Source organism: Macaca fascicularis, chromosome 3 (assembly GCF_037993035.2).
Source record: "Macaca fascicularis isolate 582-1 chromosome 3, T2T-MFA8v1.1".
NCBI classification, from domain to species: Eukaryota; Metazoa; Chordata; class Mammalia; order Primates; family Cercopithecidae; genus Macaca; species Macaca fascicularis.
Window position 1 is genome coordinate 86,699,684 of NC_088377.1, and position 13,429 is coordinate 86,713,112.

The following is a 13,429-nucleotide window of genomic DNA, read 5'->3' on the forward strand; positions in this document are numbered from 1 at the left end:
CTGTAGCACATTGCTTATTAATTTTTAATGGCATCATATTGTACTCGGGAGCCAGGGTTGGCGAGTTGGGTCAGGGAGACTACTCACACTGGAATCAGAAGCCAAATCTCACCTGGAGGAGAAGGATGCATCATTTTATTGTTAGACCATGAGCTCCCTGAGGGCAAGGACTGCCACTGACCCCTGTGTCTGGCACAAGACCTAACGTGTAACAAGTATTCAATAAATGGTTACTTGAATGAGATGGTGTGTGGTTGAGTGCTCGGGCCCTGGAGCTGGCTCCTTGTTCTCAAATCTTGGCTATGTTGTTTACTAACTGTGTGTCTTTGGGCAAGTTAGTTAACTTCTCTATGCTTTTTTTTTTTCTTTTTCAGCTTAAAAGAGGGCTATAAAGGTAACTATCTCATAAGATGATACATAAAAGGCATGTCGGAATTTATGACTGTTACTATTATTGCTGGAGGCTCTTAGGGAAGGAGGATGTTACAGATTGAATCACATCCTCCAGAGAAGATATAATGTAGCCCTAACTTCACCCAGTACCTCAAATGTGATTCTATTTCCTTATTTGGAGGTAAGGTCTTCACAGAACTAATCAAGTTAAAGTGAGGTCATTAGGGTTAGCCCTAATCCAATATGATGGTGTCCTCATAAAAAGGAAAAATGTGGACACACACACACATACACACACACACAGAGTCACACAAAGATGAAGGCAGAGATCTACAAGCCAAGGAATGCCAAATACTGCAAGAAAACCACTGGAAACTAGGAGAGTGAGGGTGGAACAGATGCTTTCTCACAGCCCTCAGAAGAAACCAGCCCCCGACTCCTTGATCTCAAACTACTAGCCTTGTTTAAGCCACCCAACTTGGGGTTCTTTGTTCTGGCAGCCTTAGCAAACTCGCACAGAGGGGCCGTGGGAACCAGCAGCCCACATCCTTCTTTGGTGACTGCACACTGACCGTGGATTCCTGGCATCCAGTTGTACTCTTTGAGCTTCCATCTCTTCTGCATACCTCATGCTCCTGGCACATTTTTGAACGGTTATGCCAGGTCCAGGAGCCCAGGACCCCACAGGATATTTTGTGACAAGGCAGTAGTCTTCAAGATAAAACTCAGTGACCTTGACATCAACTATTCTATTCTCAGATCTCTAAGGTAAACCTGTTGGACAAAAGTGTCTAAGCCTATTCCCAGTCATAAATGTGATATGTAATTCCTGCAGCGCTGATAAAGGTTAGCCTGATCCTCCATAACTCCCTTCACTTATTCTCATAGAGAGCCGTCCTCTAAACTGTGTCTGGAGCACAAGCTATGTGTGTCACTTTCCCCCCTACAGTACATAATTAATGAGCTGTCAGCATATTAATTGGAAAAGTTTGGCCATAGAAATCAGGAGACCTGGCTGAGTGCGGTGTCTCACACCTGTAATCCCAGCACTTTGCGAGGCCAAGGCAGGTGGATCACTTGAGATCAGGAGTTTGAGACCAGCCCGACAGAGATGGGGTTTCGCCTGACATAGCTGGGCATGGTGGTGCACACCTGTAATCCCAGATACTTGGGAGGCTGAGGCAGGAGAATTGCTTGAACCCGGGAGGGGAGGCTGTAGTGAGCCAAGATCATGCCATTGCATTCTGGCCTGGGCAACAACAGCGAAACTCGGTCTCAAAATAAACAAACAAACAAATAAACAAACAAAAATAAATAAATAAAAGAAATCAGGAGACTTGAAGTCCAATCTTGATTTCAGAGTAAGATTAAAGCAGAATACTATATGCCTCACTATAAATGATGATCGAGTTCAGATTTTCTCTTTATGCCTTAGGAGAAAAGTGATTTTCAGTTAGAATAAATCTGAAATCAGCCCAGGACGTGTAGAAAAAACACAGTATCAGCCGGGCATGGTGGCTCATGTCTGTAATCCCAGTACTTTGGGAGGCCAAGGCGGGTGGATCACCTAAGGTCAGGAGTTCGAGACCAGCCTGACCAATATGGAGAAAACCCGTCTCTACTAAAAATACAAAATTAGCCAAGCGTGGTGATGCATGCCTGTAATCCCAGCTACTTGGGAGGCTGAGACAGGAGAATTACTTGAACCTGGGAGGCAGAGGTTGCAACGAGCCGAGATTGCACCATTGCACTCCAGCCTGGCCAACAAGAGCAAAGCTCCGTCTCATAATAATAATAATAATAATAAGAAGAAGAAGAAGAAGAAGAAGAAGAAAAGAAAAATGCAGTATAAGATGCCTCTCTGTCTCCAAATCAGTCCGTCAGGTTTTTCCTTCTCCCAGTCCTCCCCACACTTTTTCTAATAATAGAATATTTTCTGTCTAAAGAATAAATCAGCTTCTAACCACCCAGTAAGAGTCACATGGTTTGTCTTTTAGAGGCTTGGAAGGAGATCGTGCTGTTTCCATCTTGGGAGTCTGTGATATGAGCCATAGGACACAATATGGTTGCCTAGTGGTAACCCTTGTCCTGGGATGACACTGGGTGTTAGGCTGTAGCCTGAAGCTTTCAAAGAAGCATCTCCATAGCTAGGAATGTATATAAACCAGTGCACAACTGGTTTACACAAAGGGAACTTAAAAAATTGCTGCCCATGTGGTTTGTTTAGGGTTCTTATAGGTAAACACAAGGAACTTGCTACAAAAGCTCTCCTCTTTATTCATGAATTTGTGAGCACATATTACGCTTTTTTGATAGAAAATTTTTTTCTTGGGACTTTAAAAAAATCATAGCAGCTGGTAGCCTTCTGTGTTGTTTTATTGCTTACATCCAGCGAGAGCATAAGGCAGGATACAGATTGTTATGTGTTGTCCTAGACTTCCGTTTGCAATAAGGAGCATACACAATGCCATACCAAAGTGAGTTTATTGACATTCCTTGAAGATGGTGTGATGGAAGAGAAAGCGCGGCCTGAGTATCACGTGACATTTCTCTTGTTGATGTAAGCAAAATCAGCCCAGTAACGTGGACTTCTCCTGCCATTGACTAGAACAGACTTTTGAACAAAATTGTTGTAGACATTTCCTTAGATAAATTGGAAGCTGCAGGAAGTAGGCTAAAGGAACAATATTTACTCTATATACTACCTCTAGGCACCTTTTTTTCTACTAGAACAAAGGGACTACGTGTTGCTAACAGGAAAATAACACTTTCTCTTTTGGACCATTTATGATGGCTGGAACATCCATCCCAGGTTTTTATGATATAGTATTGCAGTAGTTTTAATAATGAACACTGAAGTATGTAATAATAATAATAATAATAAAGCACCACATTTGTTATGTAAAGTTCTAACTACTTTCATTTGAAAGTGTTTCATCTTGACTGGGAAAATATTTGTGGTAATTGAGAAATTTCTGAACCCAAATTTTGGACACATGTTTGACACATGGACTGACAATATGATGGATGTAATATTAAAACTATCCTGGAAAACTCAGCCATTGGCTTGCCACACAAATATACTTACTGTTCAAGGACATATGGTCATGTATTAAAAGAAAATTTAGGTCTTGCATGTTTAACGTTTGCTCCCCCAAATCATATGTCTCTTTTTCTTAATTTTTTCACCACTCTCTAGGCATCTTCACAACCTCCAGTAATTTATATACATAAGAAATTACAAAGAGTTCAGTAGATTTAGAATACTTCTCCTGACCCCACAGAGTCAATTTCCATTTTTAGGATTATCATCTTCACACTGTAGAATAAAACATTTGTGATATCCATGGAATTATTATTATAACACTTTATAGATTTTTAAAAGCATTTTTCGAAGGTTGTAACATAAATCTTCTCTTATTTATTGCTCTTGTTTGTCCCCTGATTAAAGGTGTTACACTCTTACTAAAACCAAATCTAAAAGATCTTGTTTTAGGGAGATTGTGGCTTATACATTTATAAGTGATTAATTTTGCAATTTGCCTCCATGGAGAAAACTCATGCTTAAAAAAAAATTACAGGTGGTAACAAATAGATCTGTCTGCCGAACTATATAATTTAGGGTGGTTTACACCTCCACATAAGTGAAATTTAGTTCTATAGCTATTTCATTTCATATACACATTGAATGAAAAATTATATATAATTTAAACATCAGCCTTATAAATAAGGTAAACATGAATTTCCACAACTTGTTTCTGTGTTCCTCTTCTCTTTGTTTTTCTTCCTTAAGGATTCTATGCAAGGTTGCAATAAAGTATTACAAGGTTCATCTTCTTTCAGGTGACCGTGACATCAGCATTTCTTCATGAAATTTTGCATTTTTGTGAAATAATGTTCCTGTTATGCTTTGTGGGATAGATCTAGAGCTGTGACATCAGCAGTGCTGGTGGATAAGGAAATGTTAGTTGAAAAATCATGTATGCCAAAGTTACCTATCTATATATAATTTCTGAGATACTGCATTCTTTTTGTATATGGTTAGAATAGATATTAATTAATCTAATTAATAGATTAATTCGTTATTTATATAAGTTGTAAAGCTCTCCAGGAGCCGGTCCATCTTGTAAACAGCTTTCTCCCTTTCCAATGCCTGACAAATAATGTAAGTACTAGAAAGAGACTGTTTGAATTAATGAGTATTTACATATGTATAATACCAAGTTCTAAAGATAAAAGATGCCCCTATATTAGAGATGCTGTTGCAAGAGTTAGAATAAGGGTATGGTTCAATTATTTGCATAGTCCTTATGTTCTGATTTCATAAATAAAATAATAGCTCCATTGGAATCCATTATTTTTCAGATGCTGAATGTGTACTGAATTTCACATATCCCTCAACTTCTTTATCATATAACTTACACATTCCATCCTGTCTCAGTAAATTCTTTTTAGACAATAAAAGGCTAAATTTCTATAATGTATACTCCTTGATTGACACCGGACACGTCGCTGCAAGGGGTGCTGGGCATTGTAGATACTTCCTACTAAAAGAATGCTTCTATTTTTATTTATTTATTTTTGAGATGGAATCTCCCTCAGTCACCCAGGCTGGAGTGCAGTGGCACAATCTTGGCTCACTGCAATCTCTGCTTCTCGGGTTCAAGTGATTCTCCTTCCTCAGCCTCCCAAGTAGCTGGGACTACCGGCGTGTGCCATCACACCTGGCTAATTTTTGCATTTTTAGTAGAGATGGGCTTTCACCATGTTGGTCAGGCTTGTCTCAAACTCCTGACCTCAAGTGATCTCCCCATCTTGGCCTCCCAAAGTGCTGGGATTACAGGCATGAGCCACCGCTCCCGGCTGGAATGCTTTAGAGTGTAGGAAACACAAATAACACACTGTCCGGACACAAACTGGTATAATGAGCCACTAGGCCTGGCTTCATAGGAAATTCACTTCGTCTTACATTTCTCCCTTGTTTTAATATGGAAAACAATAATGTGACATTTAAATAGTCGGGTCTCTTGAGCTCTTCTTTTTCCCAGTGAAGAAAAACACTTTCATTTATGACCTATTTCAGACAACATGGATAACAACGTTAGAAAAATAGCAAATGACCATTATGGTTGGGTTTATTTCAAATGTAATTAGAGGTTAGGCTGTCTTTGGAGCCTGCAACTGTTTTTCTGACAACCTGAAGTTTTCTGAGATATGTTTTCACTGAATGCTAAAAGAAATTGGATATTTATTTTGACACAAATCAGCGTGCCTTTGGGGTGTTACGTTTCTGCCCCAGGAGGATTACTATGGGTGAAGGAGAAGTACTGTGTTGCCCTTGATCCCTAACAAGCACCATCACTCTTTGCAGCTTCCTAGGGTGGTCCTGATGGACAATCGAATGTAAAGGAACTTGAACTCCATGATTAAGAAAGGAAAAGGAAAAAAGAAAACGTGAAAAAAACCAATATCAAAGTTTAAAAAAAGAAGGGTTTGTCTGCCAAGCAAACAAAAGTCATGGCTTTAACAAAAGTCATGGTATCATCTACACATTTTGTTTTCCTTTATGAAGAACTGTGGCTAGACTAAACAAAATAGAACAGTACAGAACTCAGGGATTCAAACCAAGATAATATGTCCTTCTTCCCTTTCTCCAGTTGGCATTGCCACATTCTACACAAGACAATGGGGGCTGAAGCCTCATCCTTCATGCTACATCAATCAAGAAGGTTTCTTTCTTGGACATGTGCACAAGTTTGTCCTTCTTGTGGTGTGAGTATTCACTAGCAATGCTCCCCCTCCTAAACTTCTCTTGAGTTGAGCCCACAATCCCCGCAACCATTGGGATGCGATGTGTTTTCTTGCTGTTGTTAATCGTTGGGAGTGTCATATTTGCACCGTGTGTCTAGGCTAGTTCCGGCTGATGGGACTGATGCCACATGTGAATCATGAGTTGAATGTATAAAAATTTCAGCTTTGCCACTGTTGTCCTTTGGAAGGATATTATGCACAGGGAAAAGTAGATAGAGAGGAAAACAAAGAGTTGATCAGCTCCTAGTTCTGGAGTTGGTTGTTAGAAATTATAAAAAATGGTGGCTCTGCTCAGAAGACATGGGCATATAAAAGCTTGGAGTGCTTAACGCTCACATTTTCCCTTAAATTATAGAAATGGAAGTAAACATTTATTACCATTTGGTCAAGTGTAGCTTAACTTGCATTCATATTTCATTGTTAGTAATGGAGGTATGTGGAGATATACACAGACCTTGAGACAGCTGTTTTTTTAATATTGCATACAGGCTAGCAGTTCATTGAAAACAGAGGAGAGAAGCCTGAAGGTTAGATCTTAGAAGAAGGCAGTTCTTCATGCACAGCTTTTGTCAATCCTGATTTGGTTTGAAAATAAAAATCATGGAATACCAAAATCAAAGGAGAGTTGATTAAGGGAAAGGGAAAAGGGGATCATCCCAGGAAGGGTGATGTCACTGGCCAGGAAAATGTCAGGCGAGGTTCCATGTCCTCACTCAAGTCCAAAGGTGCTGGTTTCCTCTACTGCTGTTAACAGCTTTTCATACAACATGGAGTACGAGGGATACGGTGGAAGATCCAGTCGGTTGAAGCATGTGTGTGCCCTGAATGGGGAGAAGAGATCGGTGAGAGTGTTTGTTTCGATACAACTGGTTCTGGATCTGTGACTGTCTGAAGTTGTGATTCAAAAGGGAATCAAAAGTGAGCAGGACTGTGATTCAGGACCACCATAAAACATTGCACACTAAAGAGCCATATTCCTGTAGAATGAATAGACCGGTGGAAGGAATGGAATAACTAAAAATGGGTTGTTTGCATTTGCAAGCAAACCAACTACACTAGAATGACACTAGCAAACTGATTATAAACTCTATGGTATCAGCCTGATTTGCAATTGCGTTATAAATTTTGATGTGGTCGATGAAGGAGGCAGAAATATAGTTAGTATTGAAGGATTATATTCCTAAGTCTTCTTGCCCAGCTCTGATTTCTGAGCCTCTGTGAACCACATGCATCTATTTAGAGGAACTTGAGATGGCCTGGAATTCTGAGATCCAGTTCTCCATTCAAGTCAAGTGTGCGCTGGAGACAAGTCTGACTCCTCTACCCCAGTAGAACCCACAGAAACTAAAGCTGAAGTGCTACATTTCCAAGAAAAGCTGCCCATGTGAGCCAGTCCTCCCCGGATGCCTGGAGAGTCCTGGCACCCAGGGTTCTAGTTTGCTTCATGTGTTTCCTCCTGCACGGCCAGTGTCTGCCTTAGACAAGGAATGTCTTCCTCGCCAGAGGCTAACACCTGGACCTGGAAGACTCATGTGGGTCTCCAGCAGTGGGTACAAGAAGCCCAGTACACATAGATCCCTTGCTGTGGAGCCTTGAATCACCTGACTAGCTGCTCCCTGCCAGTAGTTCTTTGTTTCTACAGAAACTTTGGCTGATGCTGAGCCTGTACCATAGTAGGGAGAAAGGTGGATGGGTGCAGGTGAAAGTTCATTTCCTGCCTTTTCCTCCCTAAGAGTAGTGTGTTGCAATGGTGTTTTGAGACACCAACCAGCACAGAAAAGGGCACTCTAAAATCAAACCAAATCAAATCACAAAACAAACATACAAAGAAACAAACAAAACTAAACTCTCTTCATTAGAGTTTTATTTGGGATATTAAACTCTTCTTTTCATTACAAGATCCCTAGGGGACTTGTGTATTATTCACACCTTTGTTTTAAAGTATATAAATCAGAGTATCAGATCACTGCCCAGGCTGATGCAGCACTCAGGTTATGGAGGGAGATTATTTTGGGAATGAGGAAGATGGGAAGAGGAAAGGGGGAAGGTGGGGCTTCCTGCCCAGCGAGAATCTAGGGAGGATGCTGGTGTTTTCGTCTGCCCAGCACCCATTCCTCCTCCTGGCAGTCCTTGGGGAACTTCCCTAACCCCTACCTCCCTCCTCCCTGTCCCATCCCCGCTCAAACTCCAAAGGCAGGCATAGGGTAGTAGAGTGTCTGGTCTTAGGCCTTAAAGACATAATTGGGAAGAAACATATGAATAGAGATTAGCAGAATTCTTAGACTGTTATCTAAGATTCATACAGGCCTTCCTTTACTTTAAAAGAAAATAATTGAAATACTTTATCTAGATGTAAATATTTGAGTGAAAGGGAACTCAATAAATCGACTAGGATGATTACAGTGATTTCTCTCTATGTTAAAAAGATTGCAATGAAACTAGAACATACATTGGGCTATGGCTAAACAGGCAAAGTAGGGCAGAGAAATCCCAAGCATGCTTTTGGAACTAGCTGAATTAGCCAGGGGTGAGATAGGAGCAGGCATCATCTTCGTAGTTTTCTTCCTCTGGTCATTTTAACTGGCACTCATGAGTGGAAATATTACAGAAAAAAAAATCATCTTTACAAATTAGTTGGAACCAAATTAATTCTGTAAAAGATCATTTCTGGGAGTAAACAGAAAGCATTGGTGAATAGCACCTAGTCTGAACACCCACGGTTTCCTTACTAGTTGTTTTTATTGCATTTATTTAGAGCCTTGGTGAACTCCCTTAGTTTGTCATCTAGAATGAACGAACACAATCAAATCATGATCCAATTCAGCATTCCTAAGAGCTCGCCATCCTCCAGGTGTGGTTCTGACAGCACCGAGTGCCGCTTACCTCATTCCTGTGCACCAAACCAAGCATTGCCCGGTGGTGTGGGGCAGTGGACAGCAAGAAACCAGGGCTTGGAAGACCTCTATGCTGACCCCAGTCTAGCCACTTACCAGCTTTATGACTCTGGAAAAGTCAGTTAATCTTCCTGAGCCTCAGTTTTCTCACTTGTAAAGTGGGGATAATAATATATGCTGCGTGCACCTCAGAGGGTTATGGGGAGGATCAACGCTAGAACACACGTAAATGCGTTTTGTAACCTGTGAATCATCATTTAAACATAAGATTCTCTTAATGCAACCATGATTGTGATAATGATTTGGGGAACTGTGTCATACTTGTGGCAGCTGAAGCCTCTGGGGTTGTGCACGTGACTTACTGGCAGGTGACTCACTCTTTTCTCACACTTGGTACGACGGATGTTTTGGAGATCGGCACGGGTCTTTCAATTGTGTCGAATTCCATGCCATTGGTGTCAAGCTAGGGTTCCAGCATTTTGAGATAATTTTGGATTGGGTTATGCCAATCCCTGTATTGTTTATCCTTCTAACTGTGTCATCTACACAGTTGATCTCCCTGTCTCCTCTATTTTTTCCAACTTATAGATTGAAATGTTAACCAACATAGGGCCAAAGAAAGTCTTGCTCCTCTCTACTAGAGACCACTTTAAGGTTGGCTAGAAACACACAAAAGAGGCAGCAGTCACTCCTCTTTGCTGCCAATTGTCCAGCCGGTTATGTAAGCTGTGTCTTCCCTTCATGCCAATCTTCTTCTACTGCCTAACTATAGCCTTGTTCTCTTCAGATAGGCCTTGCTCTCTTCCCTGCTAAATTTACTTTTTCAAGTTTGTCAGTAACCTCTTGATCCCTAAATCCAGAAGCCTATACTCTACTCCCTCCTGCTCCAGCTCTTTAAAAGCATTTGACAGCTCTTCCTCTGGAACATCTTCCTCCTTGGCTTCTCTTTGGTTTCTCAATGGCTGCCATTTTCTCTGCTGAGCTCCCTGATGGCACCCTCAGGCCTCCTTTGTAGGTCCTCTTCCGGCCTTAGGTACTAGAGAGCAGCATTTTTCAGCTTGGCACGATTCACTTTTCAAACTGGATAACTCTTTGTTGTGGGAGTTGTTTTGTGCATTGTGAGATGTTTAGCAGCATCCTTGGCTTCTACTCAATAGACACCAGTAGCACCCCTTCCCCTCAACCAAAAATGTCTCCAGACATTGTCAACTGCCTCCTGTGGGGAAAGAGAGGCAAAGTCGCCTTCCCTAGCCCCACCTTGAGAACCATTGCTACAGAGTAAACCAACTACTAACTTAACCAGGCCTCCAACTCCACTCCGGGCCTGGGCTCAGTTTACATCTGCAGTGAAACGTGTTCATATTAGAATTTCGTTTGCAACTTTTAGGCCAGTTAATTGCCTAAATGACTCATAGCTTTGATATCCCTGGTCCCTGCCCCAAAGGTAAACCCAAAGATTCTCCCCTCTCCTTTGTTCTGTCTCCACACTGCCCAGTGCTACTTTGACTCTGACCTAGCTTCTGTGCTTCTCTTTCCTTCCAAGCCTTTCCTCTGTCCTCCTTTGAGCTCTTGTTCAAAGTAAAGAAACTTTGCCACCTCCTTAAGCTCTTTCCAGATGCTGCCTCCAGGTCCTAGTGTCCCCTTTCCAGTCCTCATGGGTGGAAACTGCTCACTGCCCCACACGCTGTGACGTGGATGGACATTCTTCACACTCCCTGCTGTCAATTCCATGTCATGACTTTGCAATCCTTGATCAGTTTCCATTCCTTTGAATCTCATGTCATTTAGATAATTTATTTTTAAAACCATAGGTTTTGGCTGGCATTTCATTTTAATGAAATAGGATAGAGTAGAAAATAGATTTTATTGCAGATAATAAGGGTAAAGTGCTGTTTTGAGGAACTTGAGTTTCAGATATACACACACATACGTGCAAATGAGTACATGTCCTGAGTTGTGATATAAAAGGCATTTCTTTCTGTGGACTATGGTTTAAAAAGCTTGAAAATAAGTGATCTAGATAGATCTTTGGTTCCTTCTGACCCTCTGAACTTCTAACTTACTATAATTATTATCTGGCACTTTGCTTAAGTCTTCCTTTCCATTTCAAGTCCTCCTACCAGACTGTGTGGCAACTAAGTCCACAGGGCTGACAGGGTGAACACCCAAACCCCCAGTTCCTTGACCTCAACTCCAGTGACAGTCCTGCCTCTCATCTACTTCAACTATGAAATTATATCCCAGAAGCCCCTACCCTCAAAGTCATTTCTCCTGACCCTCACACATCTTTTAGCAGGCAGGGACTTGGATTGACACAAAGGTTTTATGTAGCCTGGGCTATGACCGGGTTTTGCTGTGGCGGTGTCTGGCGCTCTCATCTGGGAAGCCAGTTGTCTTTCCTTTCTGCAGAGGGAAGACCTGAGGAAAGAGCTGAAGGCCGCCTCTCCCAGAATTCAGGCCACATGCACTGTGGCTCGCAGTACCTGGGAAGCCCATGCCACCCGGGGTCTGCTTTGCTTCGTGCCTGCTCAGGGCTTCCTGCTACCTGCCATGGCCAGGCCAGGTCTTCCTGAATGACAGTTTCTGGAAGTCAGAGGTTCTTTCCTTCTATCCACACATAGATGACATTTTTTTACGTTCTTGGATCTTCAGACACTGTCCAAGGGAGACTGGACAGGGGTCACTATTTAGGGGGTTATTTTCAGTGTCCTCTTAGAGGCATTTGCTTCTTGTCCCAAGAAGAGGTCCCTGCTTCCCCAAGAAACCACCTCTGGGGCTTGTGGTGCAGCAGCCCTCTTAGGGGTGCCTTGGTCCAGATATGAAGAATCTGTTCATAAGCCCAGTGTCTGCCTTAGAAGTTCTCTGTGTGGGTTAATAATATTAATGTATATTTCAAAGCTTCCAAAGCAAATACAGAAATTACATTCAATCTGTGACCCCAGATAACAGAGGCAATGACTCCCATTTCCTAAATAATAGAGACTCCTCAGCACAGTCTTTTCTTTTTTCTTTCTTCTTCTTTTTTTTTTTTTTTTTAATTTAATTTGATACAGGGTCTCACTCTGTTGCCCAGCTGGAGTATGGTGGTGCAATCATAGCTCACTGCAGCCTCGGCCTCCTGGGCTCAAGTGATCCTCCTGCCTCAGCTTCTCAAGTAGCTGGGACTAAAGGTGCACGCCACCATGCCCAGCTAAGTTTTTAAATGTTTTGTAGAGATGAGGTCTTGTCATGTTGCCCAGGTTGGTCTTGAACTCCTGGGCTCAAGCAATCCACCTGCCTAAGCCTCCCACAGTGCTAGGATTACAGACGTGAGCCACTGCGCTCAGCCAGCAGGGTCTTTGTTTGTGGCTCACCAAACGCTTTCTCAACTGCATCCCCTGTGATGATGTTCCGGGCATCTTACCCTCTGCACTGGCCGGCCGCACCTTCCTGAACATGTGCTGCCATTCCCTGCTGTCAGACCTTGCATGTGCTATTGCTTCAGCCTGCAAGGCCCCTTCTCCCTATTCCTCATCTCCCAATGTTCCCCTAAATGCCAGTTTCTTTGTGGCATGTTCTCTAGGCAACTCGATTAGGAGTCTCTGTTTCACACTCTCGCAGCATGCTGCTCTTCACCCTGTGCTCCTCTGATTCTACCTTGTGCTGTGATTAGTTACTATCGGGCCGTGTTCTCCCTAGATTGCCGGTTCCCACGGGCAGGTGTGTGGTTGTAGCTCAGCCCCTCCTCAAGCTGCATGCTGTAGGGGTAGGCTATCATCAGTGATGACTCAAGCTGCATTTCTCTAAAATAAAAGCAAGATGTTTCCAAATAACTATATTATTGAAATCTATCATTCAACTTAACAAATGGAAATTCTGCCTTTTTAGTCTTCTTTTCTTGCCAGACTTAAATTCACTAGGTTTAGCTATTGGTGGAGCCATGCAAACAAGACAGACCCTTGGAGCTGAGGGTCTGCTGAACGGCGTGGGTGAAGCCAGGGCTGAAGCCTGCACCAGGGTGTTCAGCTGTGGTTAACCAGCTAGGCACGCCCACGAATGCTGACTGACACCAGGCGAATTGTCCTCGGGGAAAATCTGGGAACGCTAGATGAAAGCTATAGTCCAGTAAATCCTTCTGCAATAAGGATTTAGCAAAAGTGTCTGGGTGGCCATGTAGAAATAGAGCTGAGTTCAATGCAAAGCTTCTTTATAATTAGAACGTATCCTATTAACAAAAGATAATAGGGGTCCATCTTTTCTTCTGTCTGTTGCAGCAGCATTTCTCACTACAGCGCTATGCACCACTGTCTCTTCAGTGCTTCCTGATTAGGAATGCACTACCCAAAGCGGCA

General features: G+C 42.4%; 1 protein-coding gene across 20 annotated transcripts in view; it reads right to left on the reverse strand.

Annotated features, from left to right (window-relative positions):
• Positions 1–2,858: 2,858 nt before the first annotated feature.
• The window catches only part of HECW1 (HECT, C2 and WW domain containing E3 ubiquitin protein ligase 1), a 464,113-nt gene continuing 453,542 nt past the window's right edge, over positions 2,859–13,429 (reverse strand). For all 20 annotated transcript variants that reach the window (XM_065542077.1, XM_074035183.1, XM_074035186.1 and 17 more), the window contains one exon: positions 2,859–7,025. In XM_065542077.1, the coding sequence (XP_065398149.1) occupies positions 6,914–7,025 (112 nt within the window). In that variant the 3' untranslated portion in view covers positions 2,859–6,913. The remainder of the gene's footprint in view (positions 7,026–13,429) is intronic.